Source organism: Salmo salar, chromosome 15 (assembly GCF_965601325.2).
Source record: "Salmo salar chromosome 15, fSalSal1, whole genome shotgun sequence".
NCBI classification, from domain to species: Eukaryota; Metazoa; Chordata; class Actinopteri; order Salmoniformes; family Salmonidae; genus Salmo; species Salmo salar.
In genome coordinates this window covers 73321132-73349043 of record NC_138305.1, presented here as the reverse complement: position 1 = coordinate 73349043, position 27912 = coordinate 73321132, and the positions used below count along the sequence as shown (strand labels likewise).

Below are 27912 nucleotides of genomic sequence, written 5' to 3'. Positions count from 1 at the left end.
TACTGGTAATAGCAGAAAATAGCCACATTTCTCTCAAAGGACTCTGGGAAGACTAGTGTTTTCCTCTATTCCTCCAGAAGGACGGTGGTCTAGCAGTGACATTGTGCTGTTGGCACATCAGCACCTGGCCTAAAAATGAGCTCCCAGACTAAAGTTTGACTGATGCATGGCTGCTTTCACTTTCTTGTCATGTGAGACTGTGAAGACTTCAGGGAGCTAGTCTCAGAAATCCCAGACCTTGGAGCTACGTAAGCCTAGATTTCCATAGAACTGACTCTCTCTCTTAGAGCAAAAACATGTATTTGCATAAATGTGCATAAACTGCACACTCTTAGGGGAATGTTATATGATTTGACACACTCCCTCAGGTAACAACAAAATAAGTCAGGGGAAGTTGGTTTTAAACATTCTGGAAATTCTTAACTAGATAACACACCCTCATACATATCCTAGGGGCAGGATGAGATCTAGAGTAATGTTGAACCACGTGGAAATGTTCAACAAATGAGCCACATACATACATCAATGAAGTTCTTGATCTCTTGCATTGATACTGTGTCTCTCTGGGGATATACCCAGGGGATATACCCAGCCGTGAAACTGCTCAAATACCACATTCAACGAAGTATGAAAGGTATGAGTAATTGCAGTAGGTTCTGTGAAATAACTAACCTGAATCAAGCTTCTACTTCCTCTTCTGTGCTGTACTCACCAACGGTATTCTGTCTTTCTCTCTTACACACACACCCACACTGCAGGTGGCTGGTTGGCAGGTGGGCTTTGGCGTCATTGGGCGAGACACCGTAATCTGTCTGATCTAAATGGGAAAGACATTTATTTCACTGACTCATTTCTTTATTGATAAATTGCATATATTCCTGCTTCAGAAACCTGTGAGAGGAATCCCCTCTTTAAATTAGTCAGGCAGTCTAAATCATACAGGTAAGAAAGTGTTTGTTTTCGTATGAATTGTTATGGATATTACTTGACAAGGGAATTTCCTCACTAGAATACACTGGAAATGGGAGTACACTGGTGGGTTTATGAGAAACAGGTGGATTTCTGAGAACATGCAGGTGAAAAACTATCCCCCCTTCCTCCCCTTTTCAAAACTGCACCATGTATCAATATAGCTCATATATTGTTTTATAGGTATAGGATCCTTTACTGTTATCATATCCAAGTTCTCTACTGAGTTCATACATAAACTGAGTATAACACTGGATTTAAGAATTGTTTAAAAGCCTCATTTGTGTTTTAGTTCTACCACAAGGAATATCAAAGGGGCACAGGCATGGTGTATGAAGGGGAATAAAGGACCATAATTATACAAGTGAGAAGGGAGAATAGCTGTTTTCATGAACTTGTCCAGTGAATTTTTTTTATTTTTTTTTGTCGCCATTTAGAAAGTTGGCATAGAAAATAGATGCAACAAATGCCTGCTATGGTGCGTTTCCACTGAACGGTCGTGTCGATAAAAACAGTGGCCAGCGTGATTTGTACTCCTGTAGATATGAAATAATTAAATGGTGAAACTTGCCATCAAGCCAACTAGAAAAGCAAGACGAAGCAATTCAGGCAACTTTGAAACTCAAGATGTCCTGCAAAAAAAAAAACATTTTTATAGTTGAAAAATAGATTTAGCAAGCAGTAGACATTTAGAATTAACTGTGGAGTAGAATAGTTATGTGATGAAATCACGTGCTCCACGTACCTTCAAAATGATTCGGCAATCATAATTTATTCGAAAAACGCCGGTTCTATCTTTTGTTGCAATAGGGTTAGAATAGAAAACAATTTTTTAGATTTTTATAACATTTCTCCAAAACTGCCGTTTCCAGAGGGGTGAAGATTGAAGAGGGAGATTATAACCCAGATTTTGGGAGAAGGCCAAGAACTACAGAAAGTAAGACGGTGAGTAAGACTAAGACCAGGCAGAAGCAAAGATATCAAACCCAAGATGAATGAATGAGTAATCAAATTAATTGGTGACATCATTAAACATTTTTATTTATTTATTTTATTTCACCTTTATTTAACCAGGTAGGCAAGTTGAGAACAAGTTCTCATTTACAATTGCGACCTGGCCAAGATAAAGCAAAGCAGTTCGACAACATACAACAACACAGAATTACACATGGAGTAAAACAAATATACAGTCAATAATACAGTAGAAAAATAAGTCTATGTATAATGTGAGCAAATAAGGGAGGTAAAGGCAAAAAAAGTCCATGGTGGCAAAGTAAATACAATATAGCAAGTAAAACACTGGAATGGTAGATTTGTAGTAGAAGAAAGTGCAAAGTAGAAATAGAGATAATGGGGTGCAAAGGAGCAAAATAAAATAAATAAATACAGTAGGGGAAGAGGTAGTTGTTTGGGCTAAATTATAGATGGGCTATGTACAGGTGCAGTGATCTGTGAGCTGCTCTGACAGCTGGTGCTTAAAGCTAGTGAGGGAGATAAGTGTTTCCAGTTTCAGAGATTTTTGTAGTTCGTTCCAGTCATTGGCAGCAGAGAACTAGAAAGAGAGACGGCCAAAGGAGGAATTGGCTTTGGGGGTGACCAGAGAGATATACCTGCTGGAACGCGTGCTACAGGTGGGTGCTGCTATGGTGACCAGTGAGCGGAGATAAGGGGGGACTTTACCTAGCAGGGTCTTGTAGATGACCTGGAGCCAGTGGGTTTGGCGACGATTATGAAGTGAAGGCCAGCCAACGAGAGCGTACAGGTCGCAGTGGTGGGTAGTATATGGGCCTTTGGTGACAAAACAGATGGCACTGTGATAGACTGCATCCAGTTTATTGGGTAGGGTATTGGAGGCTATTTTGTAAATGACATCGCCAAAGTCGAGGATCGGTAGGATGGTCAGTTTTACGAGGGTATGTTTGGCAGCATGAGTGAAGGATGCTTTGTTGCGAAATAGGAAGCCAATTCTTGATTTACAGTCTAACCAGACACCTAGGTATTTGTAGTTGTCCACATATTCTAAGTCAGAACTGTCCAGAGTAGTGATGCAGGACAGGCGGGCAGGTGCAGGCAGCGATCGGTTAAAGAGCATGCATTTAGTTTTACTTGTATTTAGGAGCAGTTGGAGGCCACAGAAGGAGCGTTGTATGGCATTGAAGCTTGTCTGGAGGGTTGTTAACACAGTGTCCAAAGAAGGGCCAGAACTATACAGAATGGTGTCGTCTGCGTAGAGGTGGATCAGAGACTCACCAGCAGCAAGAGCGACATCATTGATGTATACAGAGAAAAGAGTTGGCCCAAGAATTGAACCCTGTGGCACCCCCATAGAGACTGCCAGAGGTCCGGACAACAGGCCCTCCGATTTGACACACTGAACTCTATCAGAGAAGTAGTTGGTTAACCAGGCGATGCAATCATTAGAGAAACCAAGGCTACTGAGTCTGCCACATGCTTGATAATTTAAAAACTATAGGCTACCTAATATACACTCTTAAAAGGCAAGTGCTTGATTATATACATTCACGGAAACAAAGACATGGCATTTTCCCCATGCTTGTATTTCTCCAAAAACACATCACATATTCTGATCAACATCCTATTGGTTATTATGACAATGTAACCATCAAGCATTGCAGGCAGTGTTAGGTTGTTTTCTGCTTCAAGCTCTTATTCGCAAAACACTTTCAAAATATTTAATGAATGTAGAATGCCCACAAATGACAGGCCATTGCTGCAGGCCCAAATGGCAGTAGAAAATATTTGGGTGTAAATTTGATGCGACTAGTTGGCTAATTGGATAATTAAGGAACAGAAGTAGGATGGAGTGACAACATGCTCCTCTCTCTCATGGTTTCTCATTATGGTGTCAGTGGAATAGCTACTGAAACCTGTTATTAGAGCCAATTCAACAGTATCCTCTATGTCAGCGTAATAATCTTGTTGTGTAATTGTCTGAGGATATTGCTCAGAATTTCTAGCATTCATTCATCATGTGAATACCTACAGCAGGCCAATATGACATCTGAATACTTAATAAAAGAGACAAAATGAACTGAAGCAAATCTGTTTTACAAATGATTCAAGATTGCAACAACAAAAAACAACAGTTACATGTATGCCTCACATCACTTGTAGTGACAGCCAATGGAATGAAAGTAATTGGGTTACAATTCAATACTCTCTCAAAACACACTTACGAAGAGCTACTCACGCACACATCTCCACTGCGAAACAATTGTGCACATTTCAAAAGACAAAATATTGAAATCGTTTAATGGTATGTGAGAATCTGGAAGATTCCTTCAGATGCTGTATGTTCTATTTTGAACTCATTGTACGCCCCAAATTGCACTCTGTTCTCTATATAGTGCACTACTTTGCCCCTGTTCAAACGTATTGTCCTATAAGGGGAATAGTGTGCCATTTCGGGCAGACCCAGTGTCAATCACTGTCGCTGGCAACTCCATTCATGTTTTCTACTGTCCCTCCAGGACACATTCAGTACATTCTCAGGCTACTGGCGATAAGGCTCAGCTGAAACAGTCCATACTGGCTTTGGCCCTCTCCATTTCAACTCTGAAGAAAGAACAACAAAAAACAGACCAAATCTGTCAATGACACCAAGAACAATAGGAAAAGTGAACCAATGACATGTTGACTGGGAGATAGTGCAGCCAGAGTAAGAGACTCACCCATGTAGACATTTTCAGTTGAGTTCCCCTTTCTGATGACCAACTTAAGCTGGAAGAGACGTAGAGATATTTTCAAATAGTGTAGAACACAGCAATGTGCCAATTTCCTAGAAATATTGAACATGGACAGATTCTGTATATTGTGCTAGTCAGGGTTACTAGTCACATGTCCAAAATTGTAATTGGTAACAACTTTTGGATTACCCAAACTAAGTAACGTAATCTGATTACTTTCCCTCTAAGAGGCATTAGAAGAGGACATTAATATTACCAATTGAATGACATACACTACCATTCAAACGTTTGGGGTCACTTAGAAAGGTCCTTGTTTTTGAAAGAAAAGCACATTTTGTTGTCCATTAAAATAACATCAAATTGATCAGAAATACAGTGTAGACATTGTTCATGTTGTAAATGACTATTATACATGGAAACAGCTGATTTTTAATGGAATATCTACATAGGCGTTCAAAGGCTCATTATCAGCAACCATCACTCCTGTGTTCCAATGGCACGTTGTGTTAGCTAATCCAAGTTTATCATTTTAAAAGGCTAATTGATCATTAGAAAACTCTTTTGCAATTATGTTAGCACAGCTGAATCTGTTGTGCTGATTAAAGAAGCAATAAAACTGGCCTTCTTTAGACTAATTGAGTATCTGGAGCATCAGCATTTGGGTTCGATTACAGGCTCAAAATGGCCTGTAAGGTTTTCTTCAAGTTGGATAATCTTTGGATGTCGACAGCAGTCACACCATTGGAAGACATAGCATGGACTGTAGCCTATTAAAATCCTGTTCCAGCTCTTTTCCCGCAATCCAACAAACGCCTTGGTGTGTCATAGTGGTCTCTGACTTGTGGTCAGACTTGCTCAGATGGAAAAACGTAAACTTGCGCCTTTTTTCAATGCTGATTTAAATGTCATTGAGAAAACAGAAAGGTGTCAGATTTTTGTTGTTGTTGTTGTTGCAACAATCCTTTCTGAATTTAAAAGTAATCATCTAGTTTTTCAAAAGAATCTAATTTGATTACAATATTTTTGCTGGTAATGGATTACAGTTACTGTTTGTAATCTGTTACTCCCCAGCACTGGTGCTAGTAATATGGTCATGCTATGCTCATTCAAATAAAAATAAAAAAAATTCACGTGCCAAATAAAACAAGTGTAGACTTTACCGTGAAGTGCTTACTTATGAGCCCTTTCCCAACTATGCAGTTAAAAAGTACAAATAGATACAAATAAAATAGTAACAAAATAACAATAACGAGTCTATAAACAGGATATAGCCTGCAATTTTTAGGGCCTTCCTCCTTCAGAGTGTTACTTTCACTATGTGTGGACATATTTATGTCAACAAATCAAAGTGGCTGAAGCCATGGGAGAAAGACAGTACTTAGAAGGCCGCAGGAATTCTGACACACGTAGGAAAACAGACCATGAAAACTAGAGGCTAAAAGGCTAGGCGAACTTCGCTTAAATGTTGTTGTTTTTTTAAAGCAGCAATGGTACTGTTTGTCCATCTTGAGATGCTGTAGCCAGTGAGACTGCTTCAAAATAGTCCTGAATTAATCTAAGATAACTCAAGAAATACAGTACCAGTCAAAAGTTTGGACACACCTACTCATTCAAGGGTTTTTCTTTATTTTTTACTATTTTCTACATTGTAGAATAATAGTGAAGACATCAAAACTATGAAATAACACATATGAAATCATGTTGTAAGCAAAAAAAAGTGTTAAACAAATCAAAATATCATTTATATTTGAAATTCTTCAAAGTAGCCTTGATGACAGCTTTGCGTTTTTACTGAGGAAATCTTAATCACGCAGTTTTAAATCTAACTCAGATGTTTGGTGCAGTACTTCTCATGCATGAAAATGTTTTGTCTCTCATTGAAAGACAAACACATAATTTATGAATCCCTACTGTTGACCAATTACCGATGAAGGGACTTCGGTTTGCCTCAAGAATGTTTTTTGTATTCACGAAGAACAAAACGTCATAAAAATGGCATCGTAATATATGCACAAACTGTTCCAAACTTTTTGGGATGGGAAGCATGCGGACGCCTTAAGTCTGTCGTCATAGCGATCTATCACACCCTCATCAGTCTGTCAGTTAGCCTGTCAGTTAGCCTGGAAATTGTATAATTCAAACTTCTAACAAAAACTTGACTGTATATCAATCTTAAAATAATCAAAGCTATGAGTTAATGGTCTAGAAGACGGTAGATACACACTGAATAGATACACACCATATTTGATAACATGGTCAATTTATACATGAATTTAATATAAATCATGACGACAACATAAATACCTGTAGCAAGATGTTCCCAACTTTCTGAAGTTCACTCGTCCCAACGGTCACTGTGGAGACAGACAACATTCAATCGCAATGCCTTATTGCACATTGTTCACATTGTACTTCAACAGCACTTCTAACAGGCTGACTACACCGCTCGCATCGCATGCGCGAGCATTGTAAAATAAATGTAGAAATCTATGTTATTCAATTATTGCACCCACACTGCTCGCGTGCGCCAACGAGCGTCTGCGTTGCCAAGGGCTAAAATAGAAATCAGTTCTATTTCTGATGCAGATCGCGCTGCAAGTCCTGCCTCTCCCATCTCCTCATTGGTTTATAGAAGTGTAACAGTGTAGGTTCCGTCCCTCTCTTCGCCCCTCAACCTGGGCTCGAACCAGGGACCCTTGCACACATCAACAACTGACACCCACGAAGCATCGTTACCCATCGCTCCACAAAAGCAGCGGCCCTTGCAACGCAAGGGGAACAACCACTTCAGGTCTCAGAGTGACGTCACTGATTGAATCGCTATTAGCGCGGACCACCGCTAACTAACTAGCCATTTCACATCGGTTACAGAAGCAGGTACCCACATGCCATCTCCTCATTGGTTATACCCATGTGGGTGACTGAAAGACGAACGAGGTCAGTGGCGGTAATGCACCTAATTTATGAAAGTTGCCAATCGCATTATAGAGTCAAGAGAAGAAAAAGCCTGGAAGGAGGAGAGATGACTAGAAAAGATTTGGTTGACCGTTTTATGTGTGGATTAATTGTTGGAGTAGAGGACCTTGTGCATTTCAGGTAAAATAACAACTCAATGTTTATATCCCAGGACAAATTAGCTAGCAACAGCAAGCTAGCTAAATAGGACAAATTAGCTGGCAAGTGCAAGCTAGCTAGCTAAATTGCCATACATGTTTAATGCTTTTCGACCTGTCCTAATATAATTGGTTCAGAGTTTGTTCTGATATTTTAACCTGCGTGTCGTGATCGCGTTTGGTGTGGGGGGACAAAATACATGTAGCAACGATGGTGCATGCGAGCAGCCGGTTTGGGTTTTGTGAAACTATCAAGAGACATGCATTTGAAAGTAAACACCATTAGCTTGGCTTTCAGCCAAGTCTCCTAGATGCATAGATTATAGACATGCAAACAGCATGCCTGAGAAATATGTTGCAAACGACTGCCTTCTCGTCTTGTGCACCAGAGGCACGGAATAGTCTACAATCCATGCTTCACCTAGATATGTTAGTGCCTCATATTTTAGTGCCACACATTTTCACTCACACACAGTCAATGCTGCTGTCCCATTTATATACCATTTTATTCAACTGCACGACCAAGACACTATCCACTTTATAATTGTAAATAAGACCCAAGACACTTTATATCTGTAAACAGTCATTCTTGACATAGCACATTCAGAATGTATACTGTATATCCTAATGAGTACATAGCAGCTCTATTACTATGCATACTACTTTCTCCAATGATTTTGTTTTACTTCTTTTTTTTTTTTTACTTTTGATAATTTGTAGTGCACTTTTGAGGGCTTTTCCAGCATCATTTATACCTGCTGTAAACTGTACAGTGGCAAGAGAAAGTATGTGTACCCTTTGGAATTTGGGATGCACGATATAGTCGGTGAACATATCGGAAACGGCCGATATTAGCTAAAAATGCCAACATCGGTATCGGCCCGATGTCTAGTTTAACGCTCATGTTAAAAACCGATGTCAACACTGCCGTGCATACCTATATAGCATAGGTACAGTTGAAGTCGAAAGACTACATACACTTAGGTTGGAGTCATTAAAACTCATTTTTCAACCACTCTACAATTTTCTTGTTAACAAACTATAGTTTTGGCAAGTCGGTTAGGACATCGACTTTGTGCATGACACAAGTCATGTTTCCAACAATTGTTTACAGACAGATTATTTCACTTATAATTCACTGTATCACAATTCCAGTGGGTCAGAGGTTTACATACACTAAGTTGACTGTGCTTTTAAACAGCTTGGAAAATTCCAGAAAATGATGTCATGGCTTTAGAAGCTTCTGATAGGCTAATTGACATCATTTGAGTCATTTGGAGGTGTACCTGTGGATGTGTTTCAAGACCTACCTTAAAACTCAGTGCCTCTTTGCTTGACATCATGGGAAAATCTAAAGAATTAGCCAAGACCTCAGAAAAAAAATTGTACACCTCCACAAGTCTGGATCATCCTTGGGAGCAATTTCCAAATGCCTGTAGGTACCACGTTCATCTGTACAAACAATATAAGCAAGTATGAACACCATGGGACCACGCAGCCATCATTACGCTCAGGAAGGAGACGCGTTCTGTCTCCTAGAGATGAACATACTTTGGTGCGAAAAGTGCAAATCAATCCCAGAACAACAGCAAAGGACCTTGTGAAAATGCTGGAGGAAACGGGTACAAAAGTATCTATATTCACAGTAAAAACGAGTCCTATATCGACATTAAACTGAAAGGGCGCTCAGCAAGGAAGAAGCAGCCACTGCTCCAAAACCACCATAAAAAAGCCAGACTACGGTTTGCAACTGCACATGGGGACAAAGATTGTACTTTTTGGAGAAATGTCCTCTGGTCTGATGAAACAAAAATAGAACTGTTTGGCCATAATGACCATCGTTATGTTTGGAGGAAAAAGGGGGAGGCTTGTGAGCTGAAGAACACCATTTCAACCGTGAAGCACGGGGGTGGCAGCATCATGTTGTGGGGGTGCTTTGCTGCAGGAGGGACTGGTGCACTTCATAGAATAGATGGCATCATGAGGACGGAAAATGATGTGGATATTAGAGGTCGACCGATTATGATTTTTCAACGCCAATACCGATTATTGGAGGACCAAAAAAGCCGCTACCGATTAATCGGCCGTTTTTTTTTGCAATGTATTTGTAATAGTCACAATTACAACAATACTGAATGAACACTTATTTTAACTTAATATAACACATCAATAAAATCTATTTAGCCTCAAATAAATAATGAAACATGTTCAATTTGGTTTAAATAATGCAAAAACAAAGTGTTGGAGAAGAAAGTAAAAGTGCAATATGTGCCATGTAAGAAAGCTAACGTTTAAGTTGCTTGCTCAGAACATGAGAACATATGAAAGCTGGTGGTTCCTTTTCACATGAGTCTTCAATATTCCCAGGTAAGAAGTTTTAGGTTGTAGTTATTATAGGAATTATAGGACTATTTCTCTCTATACGATTTGTATTTCATATACCTTTGACTATTGGATGTTCTTATAGGCACTTTAGTATTGCCAGTGTAACAGTATAGCTTCCGTCCCTCTCCTCGCTCCTACCTGGGCTCGAACCAGGAACACATCGACAACATCCACCCTCGAAGCAGCGTTACCCATGCAGAGCAAGGGGAACAACCACTCCCAAGTCTCAGAGCGAGTGATGTTTGAAATGCTATTAGCGCGCACCCGCTAACTAGCTAGCCATTTCACATCGGTTACACCAGCCTAATCTTGAGAGTTGACAGGCTTGAAGTCATAAACAGTGCAATGCATTGCGAAGAGCTGCTGGCAAAAAGCACGAAAGTGCTGTTTGAATGAATGCTTACGAGCTTGCTGGTGCCTACCACCGCTCAGTCAGACTGCTCTATCAAATCATAGACTTAATTATAATATAATAAACACACAGAAATACGAGCCTTAGGTCATTAATATGGTCGAATCCGGAAACTATCATCTCGAAAACAAAACGTTTTTCCTTTCAGTGAAATACAGAACCGGTCTGTATTTTACCTAAGGGGTGGCATCCCTAAGTCTAAATATTCCTGTTACATTGCACAACCTTCAATGGTATGTCATAATTACGTAAAATTCTGGCAAATTAGTTCGCAATGAGCCAGGCAATGAACGCAAGAGGAGTGACACAATTTCATGTTAGCAGGCAATATTAACTAAATATGCAGGTTTAAAAATATATACTTGTGTATTGATTTTAAAGAAAGGCATTGATGTTTATGGTTAGGTACATTGGTGCAACGACAGTGCTTTTTTCGCAAATGCGCTTGTTAAATCATCACCCATTTGTCGAAGTAGGCTGTGATTCGATGAGAAATTAACAGGCACCGCATTGATTATATGCAACGCAGGACACGTTAGTTAAACTAGTAATATCATCAACCATGTGTAGTTAACTAGTGATTATGTTAAGATTGATCGTTTTTTATAAGATAAGTTTAATGCTAGCTAGCAACTTACCTTGGCCTCTTGCGGCCCTCACGTAACAGGTAGTCAGCCTGCCATGCAGGATCCTCGTGGAGTGCAATGTAAGGCAGGTGGTTAGAGCGTTGGACTAGTAACCAGAAGGTGGCAAAAACGAATCCCTGAATCCCCCCTGAACAAGGCAGTTAACCCCCGTTCCTAGGCCGTCATTGAAAAAAAGAATGTGTTCTTAATCTGACTTGCCTAGTTAAATAAAGGTGTAAAAAAATAATTTAAAAAATCGGCAAATCGGTGGCCAAAAATACCGATTACCGATTGTTATGAAAACTTGAAATCGGCCCTAATTAATCGGCCATTCCGATTAATCGGTCGACCTCTAGTGGATATATTGAAGCAACATCTCAAGACATCAGTCAGGAAGTTAAAACTTGGTCGCAAATGGGTCTTCCAAATGGACAATGACCCCAAGCATACTTCCAAAGTTGTGGCAAAATGGTCTAAGGACAAGAATGTCAAGGTATTGGAGTGGCCATCACAAAGCCCTGACCTCAATCCTATTGAAAATGTGTGGGTAGAACTGAAAAAGCGTGTGCGAGCAAGGAGGCCTACAAACCTGATTCAGTTACACCTGCTCTGTCAGGAGGAATGGGACAAAATTCACCCAACTTATTGTGGGAAGCTTGTGGAAGGCTACCCAAAACATTCGACCCAAGTTAAACAATGTTAAGGCAATACTACCAAATACTAATTGAGTGCATGTAAACTTCTGACCCACTGGGAATGTGATGAAAGAAATAAAAGCTGAAATAAATCATTCTCTACTATTATTCTGACATTTTACATTCTTAAAATAAAGTGGTGATCCTAACTGACAGGGAATTTTTACTTGGATTAAATGTCAGGAATTGTGAAAAACTGAGATTTATACTATTTGGCTAAGGTGTATCTAAACTTCCGACTTCAACTGTAAATACATTCATTATTTCTTACCCAAAAGGGCGGCGGTTCGGGGTAAAGTATTAGGATTACTGTGAGCATAGTTACAAGTGTTGTCTAATCTAATGAGTTAATTGTTACATGATTAATTTAAATCGGGTAACAATTAAACATAGTTGATTCGATACATAACAGTCATCAGATTAATGAAAGTCACATCACGACAGTAGTCATGAAGACGCTGGGAATTGGGTAATGTATCTATTACACACTGAACAAAAATATAAACGCATGTAAAGTGTTGGTCCCATGTTTCATGAGCTGAAATAAAAGATCCCATAAATGTTTCATATGCACAAAAAGCTTATTTCTCTCAACGGACAACATTCCACAGGCCACAATCAATAGCCTGATCAACTCTATACGAAAGAGGTGTCGCACTGCATGAGGCAAGTGGTGCTCACACCAGATACTGATTGGTTTTCTGATTTACATTTTTTTTAAGGTGTCTGTGACCAACCGGTGCATATCTGTATTGTGTAATCAATAGATTAGTGCCTAATGAATTTATTTCAATTGACTGATTTCCTTATATGAACTGTAACTAAAATCTTTGAAATTGTTGCATGTTGTATTCATATTTTTGTTCAGTATAAATGAGGGAAACACACATCTACATTATACGATAAGGTGGGGAGGATCACAAAAGAGTGGACCATTTGCAAGGGAACTTCTATCCTAAGGTTATTTGTCTTACCACCAAACTTCCACTCCATGTCAACCAGCTGGTTGACCATAAGAGTCTGCCCCACAGCCAGCCTGGACAACACAGGGTAGTGGCTGCTCCACTGAAAAAAATAATTCAATCAATTACATTTTTTTTCTCAATTCAATATCCAACATGGAGGATATGATATTAAATGTTGTCACATACCTGTTGTGAAAAATGGGCTGCCTTTGCATCATTGAATCCTATAAATTAAAAGGTTATCGTTAAAAGCTGTGCAATGACACTGTAAAGCTCAGTACCAATATGGACTGTGGAGACTGGAGTATTTGCAGCTTTGATAGTGTACATGGGATTTATATATTACAACATACCTAAAGCGAGAAGGTCCTCTTTCACTTGGTCTGCCGTCAGATTTTTCTTCAGGGCACCTAGAATGTTTTTTTCAATCTTGGTTTTGAGTTAAAATAAACTACAACATGTACTTTGTCCATTTTAGGTTGTTGTAACCACATAATTAAATCGAACACATTTTACAGTGCATTCGGAAAGTATTCATACCCCTTGACTTTTTCAAAAAAAATTATGTTACAGCCTTATTCTAAAATGTATTAAATTGCTTTTTCACTCAGTCTTCACACAATACCCCATAATGACAAAGTAAAAACAGGTTTTTAGAAATGTTTACAAATGTATAAAAAATGTTTTGAAATATCACATTTAGTATTCAGACACTTTACTCAGTAATTTGTTGAAGCACCTTTGGCCACGATTACAACCTCGATGCTACAAGCTTGGCACGCCTGTATTTGGGGAGTTTCTTCCATTCTTCTCTGCAGATCCCCCTCAAGCTCTCTCAGGTTGGATGGGAGTGTCGCTGCACAGCTATTTTCAGGTCTCTCCAAATATGTTTGATCGGGTTCAAGTCCAGGCTCTGGCTGGGCCACTCAAGGACATTCAGAGACTTGTCCCGATGCCAGTCCTGTGTTGTCTTGGCTGTGTGCTTAGGGTCGTTGTCCTGTTGGAAGGTGAACCTTAGCCCCTGTCTGAGGTCCTGAGCGCTCTGGAGCAGGTTTTCATCAAGGATCTCTCTGTACTTTGCTCTGTTCATCTTACCCCTCGATCCTGACTAGTCTCTCAGTCCCTGCTGCTGAAAAACATCCCCACAGCATGATGCTGCCCCCACCATGCTTCACCGTCGGGATGGTGCCAGGTTTCCTCCAGACGTGATGCTTGGCATTCAGGCCAAAGAGTTCAATCTTGGTTTCATCAGACCAGAGAATTTTGTTTCTCATGGTCTGAGAGTCCTTTAGGTGCCTTTTGGCAAAATCCAAGTGGGCTGTCATATGCTATGCCTTTCACTGAGGAGTGGCTTCCATCTGGCCATTCCACCATAAAGGCCTGATTGGTGGAGTGCTGCAGAGATGGTTGTCCTTCTGGAAGGTTCTCCCATCTTCACAGAGGAACTCTGGAGCTCTGTAAGAGTGACCATCGGGTTCTTGGTCACCTCCCTGACCAAGGCCCTTCTCCCTCCATTGCTCAGTTTGGCCGGGCGGCCAGCTCTAGGAAGAGTTTTGGTGGTTCCAAACTTCTTCCATTTAAGAATGATGGAGGCCACTGTGTTCTTGGGGACCTTCAATGCTTCATAAATGTTTTGGTACCCTTCCCCAGATCTGTGCCTCGACAAAATCCTGTCTCGGAGCTCTACAGACAATTCCTTCAACCTCATGGCTTAGTTTTTGCTCTGACATGTACTGTCAACTGTGAGACCTTATATAGACAGGTGTGTGCCTTTCCAAATCATGTCCAATCAATTGAATTTATCACAGGTGGACTCCAATCAAGTTGTAGAAACATCTCAAGGGTGATCAATGTAAACAGGATGCACCTGAGCTCAATTTCGAGTCTCATAGCAAAGGGTCTTAATACTTATGTAAATAAGTTATTTCAGTTTTTTATTTCATTAAAATTTGCAAAACTTTCTAAAAACCAGTTTTTGCTTTGTCATTATGGAGTATTGTGTGTAGATTGATGAGACAAAAATGTATTTAATCCATTTTAGAATAAGGCTAGAACGTAACAAAAAGTTAAGGGGTATGAATACTTTCCGAATACACTGTATAGCTCTATAGTTCTAACAGTATGGACACGAAGAAAGGCAATTTTCCTTGATATACTAATATACTAAGATATGTGCTGGAATCTTTACCATATTTTGGTTTAGGTATATTTGTTGTATACACAAGTTATTTCTAAATCTCTTTATTTGTGAGTGCTGTCTGTCAGTCTCACCATGGGGAACAGCATGAAACTCTTTATAAGTCTAACTTGCTAGCACCAATCTGTTAACTGCTAGCTTGCTTTCCCCGGTCTGTTAACTGCTAGCTTGCCTTCCCGGGTCTGCTAACTGCTACCCTCGTTCTGCCAACTGCTTGCTTGCTAACCCGGTCTGTTAACTGCTAGCCTCGTTCTGCCAACTGCTTGCTTGCTAACCCGGTCTGCTAACTGCTACCTTGCCAGCCCCGGTCTGCTAACTGCTAGCTTGTTAAGCCCCGGCCTACTAACTGTTAGCTTGTTAGCATCGGCCTGCTAACTGTCTGAATCGCCGTGTCCGCAGTCAGCCCAACCACTCAATGGACCCATATGTTCACTTGTCTACGCATGCCTCTCTCTAATATCAATATGCCTCGTCCATTACTGTCCTGGTTAGTATTTACTGTCTTATTTCACTGTAGAGCCTCTAGCCCTGCTCAATATGCCTTAACCAAGTTTGTTTTACTCACTGCTTTAGCACACTCTGCCAACCCGGGTGTCTGAATCCTGGCTTAGGAAAACCACCAAAAACCCTGAAATCTCCATCGCTAACTATAACATTTTCCGCCAAGATAGAACTGCCAAAGGGGGCGGTGTTGCGGTGTTGCAAAGATAGCCTGCAGAGTTCTGTATTACTATCCAAGTCTGTACCCAAACAATTCGAGCTTCTACTTCTAGAAATTCACCTTTCCAGAAACAAGTCTCTCACTGTTGCGGCTTGCTATAGACCTCCATCTGCCCCCAGCTGTGCACTCGATACCATATGTGAATTGATTGCCCCCCATCTATCTTCTGAGCTCGTGCTACTAGGTGACCTAAACTGGGACATGCTTAACACCCTGGCCATCCTACAATCTAAACTTGCTGCCCTCAATCTCACACAAATTATCAATGAACCTACCAGGTACAACCCCAAATCCGTAAACACGGGCACCCTCATAGATGTCATCCTAACTAACTCGCCCTCCAAATACACCTCTGCTGTTTTCAATCAAGATCTCAGCGCCTGTATCCGTAATGGGTCTGCGACCAAACGACCACCCCTCATCACTGTCAAACACTCCCTAAAACACTTCTGCGAGCAGGACTTTCTAATCGACCTGGCCGGTGTATCCTGGAATGACAATGACCTCATCCTGTCAGTAGATGATGCCTGGCTATTCTTTAAAAGTGCCTTCCTCCCCATCTTAAATAAAAATGTGGAACTAGGAATAGATATAGTCCTTGGTTCACTCCAGACCTGTCTGCCCTTGACCAGTGCAAAAACATCCTGTGGCGTTCTGCATTAGCATTGAATAGCCCCCGTGATATGCAACTTTTCAGGGAATTAGGAACAAATATACACAGGTAGTTAGAAAAGCTAAGGCTAGCTTTTTCAAACAGAAATGTGCATCCTGTAGTACTAACTCAAAACAGTTCTGGGACACTAAAGTCCATGGAGAATAAGAGCACACTCCTCCCAGCTGCCCACTGCACTGAGGCTAGGAAACACTGTTACCACTGATAAATCCACTATAATTGAGAATTTCAATAAGCAGTTCTCTACGGCTGGCCATGCTTTCCACCTGGCTACTCCTACCCCGGTCAACTGCCCGGAACCCTCCACAGCAACCCGCCAATGCCCCCACCATTTCTCCTTCAACCAAATCCAGATAGCTGATGTTCTGAAAGAGTTGCAAAATCTGGACCCATACAAATCAGCCGGGCTAGACAATCTGGACCCTCTCTTTCTAAAATGATCTGCCGAAATTGTTGCAACCTCTTCTACTAGCCTGTTCAACCTCTCTTTCGTATCGTCTAAGATTCCCAAAGATTGGAAAGCTGCCGTGGTCATCCCGCCACTCTAGACCCAAACTGCTACAGACCTATATCTATCCTACCCTGTCTTTCTAAGGTCTTCGAAAGCCATGTTAACAAACAGATTACTGACCATTTCGAATCCCACCGTAGCGGAGACGCTATGCAATCTGGTTTCAGAGCTGGTCATGGGTGCACCTGAACCACGCTCAAGGTCCTAAATGACATCATAACTGCCATCGATAAGAGACATTACTGTGCAGCCGTATTCATCGACCTGGCCAAGGCTTTCGACTCTGTCAATCACCACATTCTTATTGGCAGACTCGACAGCCTTGGTTTCTCAAATGATTGCCTCGCCTGGTTTACCAACTATTTCTCTGATAGAGTTCAGTGTGTCAAATCGGAGGGCCTGTTGTCCGGACATCTGGCAGTCTCTATGGGTGTGCCACAGGGTTCAATTCTCGGGCCGACTCTCTTCTCTGTATACATCAATGATGTTGCTCTTGCTGCTGGTGATTCTCTGATCCACCTCTACGCAGACGACACCATTCTGTATACTTCTGGCCCCTCTTTGGACACTGTGTTAACTAACCTCCAGACGAGCTTCAATGCCATACAACTCTCCTTCCGTGGCCTCCAACTGCTCTTAAATACAAATAAAACTAAATGCATGCTATTCAATTGATCACTGCCTGCACCTGCTCGCCCGCCCAGCATCACTACTCTGGACGGCTCTGACTTAGAATACGTGAACAACTACAAATACCTGGGTTTCTGGTTAGACTGTAAACTCTCCTTCCAGACTCACATTAAGCATCTCCAATCCAAAATGAAATCTAGAATCGGCTATCCTATATCGCAACAAAGCATCCTTCACTTATGCTGCTAAACATACCCTCGTAAAACTGACCATCCTACCGATCCTCGACTTCAGCGATGTCATCTATAAAATAGCCTCCAACACACTACTCAAAAAACTGGATGCAGTCTTTCACAGTGCCATCCGTTTTGTCACCAAAGCCCCATACACTACCCACCATTGCGACCTGTATGCTCTCGTTTGTTGGCCCTCGCTTCATACTCGTCGCCAAACCCACTGGCTACAGGTTATCTACAAGTCTTTGCTAGGTAAAGCCCCGCCTTATCTCAGCTAACTGGTCACCATAGCAGCACCCACTCGTAGCACACGCTCCAGCAGGTATATCTCACTGGTCACCCCCAAAGCCAATTCCTCCTTTGGTCGTCTTTCCTTCCAGTTCTCTGCTGCCAATGACTGGAACGAACTACAAAAATCTCTGAAGCTGGAGACTCGTCTCCCTCACTAGCTTTAAGCACCAGCTGTCAGAGCAGCTCACAGATCACTGCACCTGTACATAGCCCATCTGTAAACAGCCCATCTATCTACCTACCTCATCCCCATACTGTATTTATTTATTTATCTTGCTCCTTTGCACCCCAGTATCTCTACTTGCACATTCATCTTCTGCACATCTACTATTCCAGTGTTTAATTGCTATATTGTAATTACTTCGCCACCATGGCCTATTTATTGCCTTAACTCCCTTATCTTACCTCATTTGCACTCACTGTATATAGACTTTTTGTTTTCTTTTGTTCTACTGTACATTATGGACTGTATGTTTTGTTTATTCCATGTGTAACTCTGTGTTGTTGTATGTGTCGAATTGCTATGCTTTATCTTGGCCAGGTCGCAGTTGCAAATGAGAACTTGTTCTCAACTAGCCTACCTGGTTAAATAACGGTGAAATAATAAAAAAAAAGGTTTCTCAGAGGGCCTGCACTCATCCCATTCTCCTCTGCAAACTCACTCAGCTGCTGCAAGACCCTGTCCATCTGCAAATACACACCACAATGAATGAAGGAAACACAGTCAAGTGGCTGTCTGTTCACACGTTCAGCACACAATTAATGATAAGATAATGTCTGTCTGTCCTCATGAGTGTGTTTACCTCTTTTGGCTCCAACAGGAAATTGAAAACAATCTCAGTCAGACTTGTAAATTGCTGCCGAGAAACAGTTTAAGGATACAGAGTTTATTGGTCTATTCAATACATTGATTCATAGTTGCCATAGATCTACTTTGTTGTCAGGTAAGATGGGCCAGACCTCATTTGAATCATGAATCATGCGACACTAGCTAGTCATGTGACCTGGGACATGTATAACCTAACTACACACATTTTGAAACATTACATCATACTAAAAGCAGCATGTTTCGAAATCAGTTAGGCTTTATGTCAATTCGTATGTACAAGCAAGCATGCAGCTAACATTTGCAGGCAACTGGGGTGTATTCATTGCGGATACCGTTCACCGTTTAAGAACCACACGGAAGCAAAGAGAAAAACGAGAGCTTCTATTGGACAAATTCAGGTAGGTCCTGCCCTGTTTAAGAAACGTTTTGCAACAAGAATCGCCGAATGAATGTACCCCTGCAGTTTTTACAGTTAACTTTAGCTCAATGTGCTTAGTTCATGCTCAAAACGACCATTTCACGTTATCGAATGCTCATCTGTTCGTTGAATTTGTTAAAATTCTGAAAGTCATTGCTCACAGAATCTGTTAAAGTATCTTTAGTAAATTGAGGTTGCACCATTGTTGCTGTCAGCTAGTTCACTGATCAGCAAATTCAAAGTACGTTTCTTGCTATTCAACTCAGCACTTTCCATATTTGTTTCTTCTATGGAATTATGGAGGTCCGCAAACAAACGTTAGAAGTGCTTGCCGCCACCTACTGGATGGGGTGAAAACTGATTATAATAATAGCGGAAGGGGGAAAAACATACTCCTGATATTCCAAAGGTCAACAAAATACTATATATATGTTTTTCCCCCTTCCCCTTCCGCTATTATTATAATCAGTTTTCACCCCATCCAGTAGGTGGCGGCAAGCACTTCTAACGTTTGTTTGCGGACCTCCATAATTCCATAGAAGAAACAAATATGGAAAGTGCTGAGTTGAATAGCAAGAAACGTACTTTGAATTTGCTGATATATATTTTGCTCCTTAAGTCGGATTCAGATGTTCCATCAGATCCCTACACAGGCTCAGGAGCCTGAGAGGTGGTACATCTTCATTCAGTATTCCCTACAAAGTTTTAGCCATGAAGTCTGGTTTGCCCAATGTGTATATAAACCCTGGATTACTGACGCTATGTATTAGCCATTGAAAGGCATTGCCTTGATGACAGCTTTGCACACTCTTGGCATTCTCTCAATCAGCTTCATGAGGAATGCTTTTCCAACATATGCTGAGCACTTGTTGGCTGCTTTTACTTCACCCTGCGGTCCAACTCATCCCAAACCATCTCTGTTGGGTTGAGGTCGTGTGATTGTGGAGGCCAGGTCATCTGATGCAGCACTCCATCACTATCCTTGGTCAAATAGCACTTACACAGCCTGGAGGTGTGTTTTGGGTCATTGTTCTGTTGAAAAACAAATGATAGTCCCACTAAGTGGACAGATTTCCACCGGTCTTATGTCCATCGCTCGTGTTTCTTGGCCCAAGCAAGTCACTTCTTATTATTGGTGTCCTTTAGTAGTGGTTTCTTTGCAGCAACTCAACCATGAAGGCCCATTTCACGCAGTCTCCTCTGAACAGTTGATGTTGAGATGTGTCTGTTCCTTGAACTCTGTGAAGTATTTATTTGGGTGCAGTTAACTCTAATGAACTTATTCTCTGCAGCAGAGGTAACTCTGTGTCTTCCTTTCCTGTGGCTGTCCTCATGAGAGCCAATTTCATCACAGCGCTTAATGGTTTTTGTGACTGCACTTCAAGAAACTTAGCACTTGACTGACCTTCATGTCTTAAAGTAATGATGGACTGTCATTTCACTTTGCTTATTTGAGCTGTTCTTGCCATAATATGGACTTGGTCTTTTACCAAGTAGGGCTATCTTCTGTATACCACCCCTACGTTGTCACAACACAACAGATTTGCTCAACTCATTAAGGAAAAAATTACACAAATGAACTTTTAACAAGGCACGCCTGTTAATTGAAATGCATTCCAGGTGACTACCTCATGAAGCTGGTTGAAAGACTGCCAAGAGTGCGCAAAGCTGTCATCAAGGAAAAGGGTTGCTACTCTTCGCTGTTGACGTACTCCCTTCACAGAACAGCGCAAACTGGCACTAACCAGTAGTACACAGTAGTATACAGTTTTGTACGAGATCTTCAGTTTTTTGGCAATTTCTCGCATGGAATAGCCTTCATTTCTCAGAGCAAGAATAGACTGATGAGTTTCAGAAGAAAGACCATTGTTTCTAACCATTTTGAGCCTGTAATCGAACCCACAAATGCTGATGCTCCAAATACTCAACTAGTCTAAAGGAGGCCAGTTTTATTGCTTCTTTAATCAGGACAACAGTTTTCAGCTGTGCTAACATAATTGCAAAAGGGTTTTCTAATGATCAATTAGCCTTTTAACCTCTCTGGGGTATGTGGGACGCTAGCGGGACACCTGCGGGACACACTTTTCAACAGCCAGTGAAATAGCAGGGCGCCAAATTCAAAACAACAAAAATCTCATAATTCAAATTTCTCAAACATACAACTATTATATCCCATTTTAAAGATACACTTCTCGTTAATCCAACCACATTATCCGATTTCAAAAAGGCTTTACGGCCTTTAATAATAATAATAATAATAATAATAATAATAATAATAATAATGAAAACATTGGCGAAAGCATAACATTAGATTATGTTAGGACAGCGCCTAGACAAGAAAAACCAAACAGCCATTTTCCAAGCAAGGAGACGCATCACAAAAACCAGAAATACAGCTAAAATTAATCACTAACCTTTGATGATATTCATCAGATGGCACTCATAGGACTTCATGTTACACAATACATGTATGTTTTGCTCGATAAAGTTCATATTTATATTAAAAAAAAACATTTTATATTGGCGTGTAATGTTCAGAAATGTTTTGCCTCCCAAAACTTCCGGTGAATGAGCACATCAATTTACAGAAATACTCATCATAAACGTTGATAAAATATTCAACTGTTATTCAAAGAATTATAGATACACTTCTCCTTAATGCAACCGCTGTGTCAGATTTCAAAAAAGCTTTACGGCGAAAGCAAACTTTGCAATAATCTGAGTACAGCGCTCAGATATCAAAACAAGCCATACATATACCCGCCATTTTGGAGTCAACACATATGACAAAAAATACATTATAAATATTTACTTACCTTTGATGATCTTCAGCGGAATGCACTCCCAGGATCCCAGTTCCAGAATAAATGTTAGTTTTGTTCGATAAAGTTCATCTTTATGTCCAAATACCTCCATTTTGTTCACGCGTTCAGTCGAGTAATCCAAATCCACTGTGCTCGCGCAGTGAGTTCAGACGAAAAGTCAAAAAAGTTATATTACAGTTCGTAGAAACATGTCAAACGATGTATAGAATCAATCTTTAGGATGTTTTTATCATAAATCTTCCATAATATTCCAACCGGATGATTCCTTTGTCTTCAGAAATGAAAAGGAACACAGCTAACTCTCACATGAGCACACGCGATTGAGCTCATGTAATTTTCTCAGTCATCTGATTCCAATGGCTCTTATCCTCTCCCCATTCACAGTAGAAGCATGAAACAACATTCTAAAGACTGTTGACATCTAGTGGATGCCTTAGGAAGTGCAAAATGACCCAATTGACACTGTATACTGGATAGGGAATCACTTGAAAAACTACAAACCTCCAATCTCCACACTTCCTGGTTGGATTTTTTCTCAGGTTTTTGCCTGCCATATGAGTTCTGTTATACTCACAGACATCATTCAAACAGTTTTAGAAACTTCAGAGTGTTTTCTATCCAAATCTACTAATAATATGCATATCCTACCTTCTGGGCCTGAGTAGCAGGCAGTTTACTACGGGCACACTTTTCATCCGGACGTCAAAATACTGCCCCCTACCGCCGATGAAGTTAAAATAATACATTTGGATTAGCTAACACAACGTGCCATTGGAACACAGGAGTAATGGCTGCTAAAAATGGGCCTCTGTACGCCTATGTTGATATTCCATTAAAAATCAGCCGTGTATAGCTACAATAGTCATTTACAACATGAACAATGTCTACACTGTATTTCTGATCAATTTGATGTTATTTTAATGGACAATTTTTTTGCTTTTCTTTCAAAAACAAGGACATTTCTAAGTGACCCCAAACTTTTGAACGGTGGTGTACATGCTATGTTACCCACAGGCTGGCCAATCCTAACCAAAGTCAATCAAGAAAAGGATCATAGGCTAATGCCAACTCAATATCATCTAACTCAACTGTACTGTGATTCAACCCATCTGAACAACCTTCCATGTACCATAATCTGAATATAAAGACTCCGGTCTGAGACATTAGCATAATGGGTGACTGGTGGATCGCATTGAGCCCAGGGCTGAGGTTTTGTACAAGTTTTGTAAGTGCTTTTGCTAACATTAGCAGTCATTGCATGTTTTTCCCCCCTGAATGTGAAATATGTTATTTTCATTGATTTTGAAGAACATTCATGTGATAATATTAATGATCTTTGAACTGTCTTACTTTATCAATATAAAAATGTGAAAGACCTTTCAATTTTTTTGGTGTCATTTGATCATTTACAAAGAAAAGATAAGGCACTTGAAGCTTCAAAATCAGGTTTTGAAAAAAATATGTTGTACTCATTTATTATTATCCTGGACAAACGTATTCATTTGTATTTTCACAAAACTATATTTTGTCATATCCTTTGTTTGAGCATAATACTGTACATTTGACCTTTTGGAATTACCAATGAGGAGTTCATCAGCACAAGAGCAGGGAATACACAATAAGTGGAGGGACTCCCTTCTATTGTATTTGGAAACTCCAGAAGGATCTAATTCTGCACTAAACAGGACTCGAAACACTATACTAGTGTTTTCAATATTTTCCAGGTTAATGCTCCCAGCCTCTTGCAAGGTGTTCCACAACTATTGATTAAGTGATGTTTCAGACCACTTTAGGATGAATGTTTCAGTACACCTTAAATCTGTCTCATAACCCCTTACAACCATGTGTTTCAAAACTCCAGCAAAGTTACTTTTGTCTCCTTAACATTGGTGGCAGTTCAGTTGCCGCTAGTTTTAGTGTTACAAAACACTTCATTATAACAGTGCAGTAGCAAGTAAAATAAATAAAAGTGTCAGAATATAAAGGATAGTTTATGCTGAAACCCTCATATTAAACACCAATGGTATTCACAAGGTTGTTAGGTTATATTTAGGATAATGTTTCACAGCTTTGTCATTCTATTTTGTATCTTAAAATCTTCTTATTTTATTATTTTAGATATTTTACATGTGATAAGGCCACACAGGGGGCCAGCGATAACTACAGACAGGTGAGACAATCTGAAGTATCTAAAAAGGCCACTAGATGTCTTATGATAAATTACATAAAATCCTTGAAAGTTACCAAAACGCTGGTAGTTTATTTGTAAACTTCAAAGGTTGCCAGTAATATACCCTCCCATTGCAACCCTATCAATAATCAAGTTCAAATTCAAGTTTGGTTTGCAGGTAGGATGAACAAAGCACATTACATAGGCTACAATACAAAACATAGAAACATTTAAGACAAATGTGCGATAGAATTTAAATGGGCACAGTTATGATGATGCATTTGTTATTATACCAATGGATTTAATAAGACTTCAGTAAATGAATAGAATGGGCAATCCTTTTTCAGTGACAACTTCAAATGTTTGGATATATTGTTATTGTGGACATTCGGTTACACGCACTCGCACTCTCCTAACACGGACCAGTGGGGTACTACTAACTAGACCATTGGCAGAGCAGTTTATAAATGGTGTATAATGCAATGTAGGTCTATTAAGGGTTAACACTGGAAAAGGTAAATATATTTTTCATTCAGCTACAGCGTGATTCGAGACCCGGGAAAAGTTACGCCTGAATACTGTTGCAAAAAAAAAAAAAAAAAAGGAGAAAAAAGATTGCAGCAGGCAAGTTTGAGGAGTAAACAACTCGGCTTAAATATTCCCCCCCGTGTAAAAAAAAAGGCGTGTGTAGGTTGAAGTAGGTAGAGCGTGGGCCAAGCAGTGAGAGAGAACCAATCAATTTCAACTGTTCCCCCTCTTTCTTTCCGAATGACAACCTCTGCAACAGGTAATTATTTTGTACAGTTGCCCTTCTCATGATAAGTGTTCAAGTAGCCTAGGCTGTGCTCTCGGCAAAACAGCACTCAGGAGATCAATTTACGCTACAGCATGCTGCTTGAGACAGTACGAATTCCCGCATGAGGTTTGACAACTTTCTTACTTTTACAGTCATTTGTTCGATTGGGAGTCATATTAATTCCCACTTTTTTTTTGCTTAAAGACATGCTTCACTTCGATGTAATTGATGCAACAAGGTTGCGCGGATGACTTATTATGAAAGTTGGAAACAAGGAACTAAGGGAAAATATCCAGCATGTCCTCAAACATGGCAAATATAGGGCTATTTACTGTGAAATAAATCTGTATTATGTTCTGTATCGGAATGTGTAATATTGCAGTTTAAATTCACCGAGTTACCATCTGCGTCGCGTAGTTAGTAGCCTGTACAGTTGGCAAACAGACGTTGCGAGTGGAATCTAATGCATTTTTACGCGTGAGTTGGCTAGTTTGTGATTTTCAAGAAGGCGGTGATTTTTTTTTTTTTGCGTGTCTTTGGACGTTTATAAAAACGTCGGTTCAACTTGACTAACAAAGTGTTACATTGTTATTGTGGCATTGGCACAATTTCCTCAAAATCATTTCAAGTTCGATTGCGACGTTTTTCATACAAGCAAGCGCATGTTTCCTAACTCCATGCCGTGCCAGAGAGAAAGAGAGACAGTTCTTTTTTAATGGTTTATTTGAAATAGTTGTTTTCTGTAAGAATATGTGCCTTCATAATCATTGTATGTAGTAGGCCTAATAGGCCTACATTTTTATGCGGAAACTTAATATAATAGGCCTATAACCCTAGCCTAGTCGTTTGAGTGTTACAGAATTCGTAAACTGTTGTGCACCTGCGTGGATTTTTACATCACGTTTGCAGAGTCTTTGAAGTTGGGTCTTTATTCTCTGAGTTCACACGCATCAGCGCGAAAGTAATAGGATAATTGGCGTATTTGACTAGCCGACACCGCACCGTGTGAACCCGCTTGGGCCTGCTCAAGGCATGCCCGGCCGTAGTGGGATTTCCAAAGATACATTCTAACCACACATACATGGATACCGTTTCTAATTAAGAAGAAAAAGTCGTGGCTTTGGCTTTGTTGTTCATCTCTCGAGAACTATACGCTGTGCTTCGTGGCGAGGGATGGCATGAACCATCTTCGGACCCCTCATACGCGCTGCACGCACACGTGTGAACACTCATTTTAAAACATGCACATTTTTTAAAATGTTCTGCCCCAATTTGAACTATTTGGAGGTTACAAATATAACAAATACTGTAGGCTTACAGTTTCTTGCACACATAATTTATGAATAGTAAATTTAAAGGTAGGCTGCAGAATTGTAATGGCTGTTAGTGGTGACACCCCCTGTGGGTAAAAAAACCTTTCATGTTGTAGCGCCTAATCTCTGACATTCAGGCTGCCGAAAGAACTTTGATGTGGCCCCTTATTGTCCCCCCCCCCCACTCTCCCCTCCACCTCCTACCTTCACCCTCTCAGTCGCCATGGCTTTTGCCCAGTGTTAACTTCACAATGTGGCTTTGCATTTCAATGTGTTTCTAAAGAAGCCGTAAAAACAGAGGTTTGAAAGGTTGTTGAAAATGTATTTATTTAGAGACTCATCTTGAGTCATTTACCACTCAGACTGTGGAGAGGATCATTAGGGCTTTCCAGGCTTTCCCTGGCTGTGTGTGTGTGTGTGTGTGTGTGAGAGAGAGAGAGAGAGAGAGAGAGAGAGAGAGAGTCCCCGAGTGTGTGTCCCCCGTAGTTTGCAGGATGCACCTGTGGCCCTGGCTGTTTCTGGTCTTGCGTATGAGCTTCTTCTTTTAATGCCTAGAACATTCATGCAAATGGGGATGTAGGTGTTGCATAGTATGCTGTTTGTGATCTTTCACTTCTTCTTTGGTTTATGGGGTGCTGCAGGGCTGACTGTTGAGCCCCTCCCGTTGATAATAACATTCAGCCAGTGGCTGAAATTATCTCTCTGAAAGGATCTCTCAAACAAAACGACAGCAGTGCCCCAACACACGATTTCTATCAGTAACCGCCTGATCACCAGCACCAACCAGCCTTATCTGATCTCGCTCATTGCCCTCCAGCGGGGTCAAATCACTATCCTGCCAGACAAATTCCTCTCTCTCTCTGCAGAGGCATGTTTGACAATACTGTTGACCTGTTAGGTCCTTTCCGGTCTCTGTGTGTGTCTTTACCCCCGGGGAAGTGTATAGACATGTCTGGTCTGCTCCCGGGCCTCATTATGAGCCCAATGGCCTGTATCCAGTGATGTAGTGGTAAAGAAAAAGGTGGGTAAGCTATAAACTCCTGTCAGTGGGCTAACGAGATATACACTTTAAAAAAAAAAACGGTGTTATTTGCATTTTGATTGCACTTTAATGTAGGCCTATAGTAGTGTTGAGAGAATAGTGCTTTTTGAGGTCAGTTAATTATTATTATATATTTTATTTACATTAAATGATTTTAGAGCTTTTTAATGGAAATTCCAAAGCCAAAAATAGTGAACATTCAATTGCCAAAACATAGAAAATATTGCATTGTCTCTGTCAGGTCCACATTGGGTAGATCCGTAGAAAAATGTGTATATTGTTGTGTATATTACTTGAAATAAATAAAATTAGGCCCTAATCTATGAATTTCACAACTGGGCAGGGGTGCAGCCATGGGAGGGGGTGGAGGGCCAACCCACTGGGGAGC

The 27912-nt window shown here is 40.5% G+C and overlaps 2 protein-coding genes across 2 annotated transcripts in view; one reads left to right on the top strand and one right to left on the bottom strand.

The window, feature by feature from the left end:
- Positions 1-4483: 4483 nt before the first annotated feature.
- Positions 4484-26707, bottom strand: LOC106572302 (COMM domain-containing protein 7-like). Its single transcript, XM_082961495.1, has 9 exons — positions 26687-26707; positions 18935-18988; positions 18726-18818; positions 13226-13301; positions 13059-13096; positions 12882-12972; positions 6981-7030; positions 4662-4710; positions 4484-4545 (listed from the first exon to the last, which is right to left on the bottom strand). Exons 1-9 carry the CDS (start codon positions 26705-26707, stop codon positions 4484-4486), a joined length of 534 nt encoding a protein of 177 aa, XP_082817621.1.
- LOC106572254 (DNA (cytosine-5)-methyltransferase 3B) overlaps positions 25171-27912 on the top strand; it is a 62109-nt gene continuing 59367 nt past the window's right edge. Inside the window, exon 1 of the mRNA XM_082962029.1 lies at positions 25171-25295. The gene's annotated coding sequence lies outside the window, so the exon portion shown is untranslated. The remainder of the gene's footprint in view (positions 25296-27912) is intronic.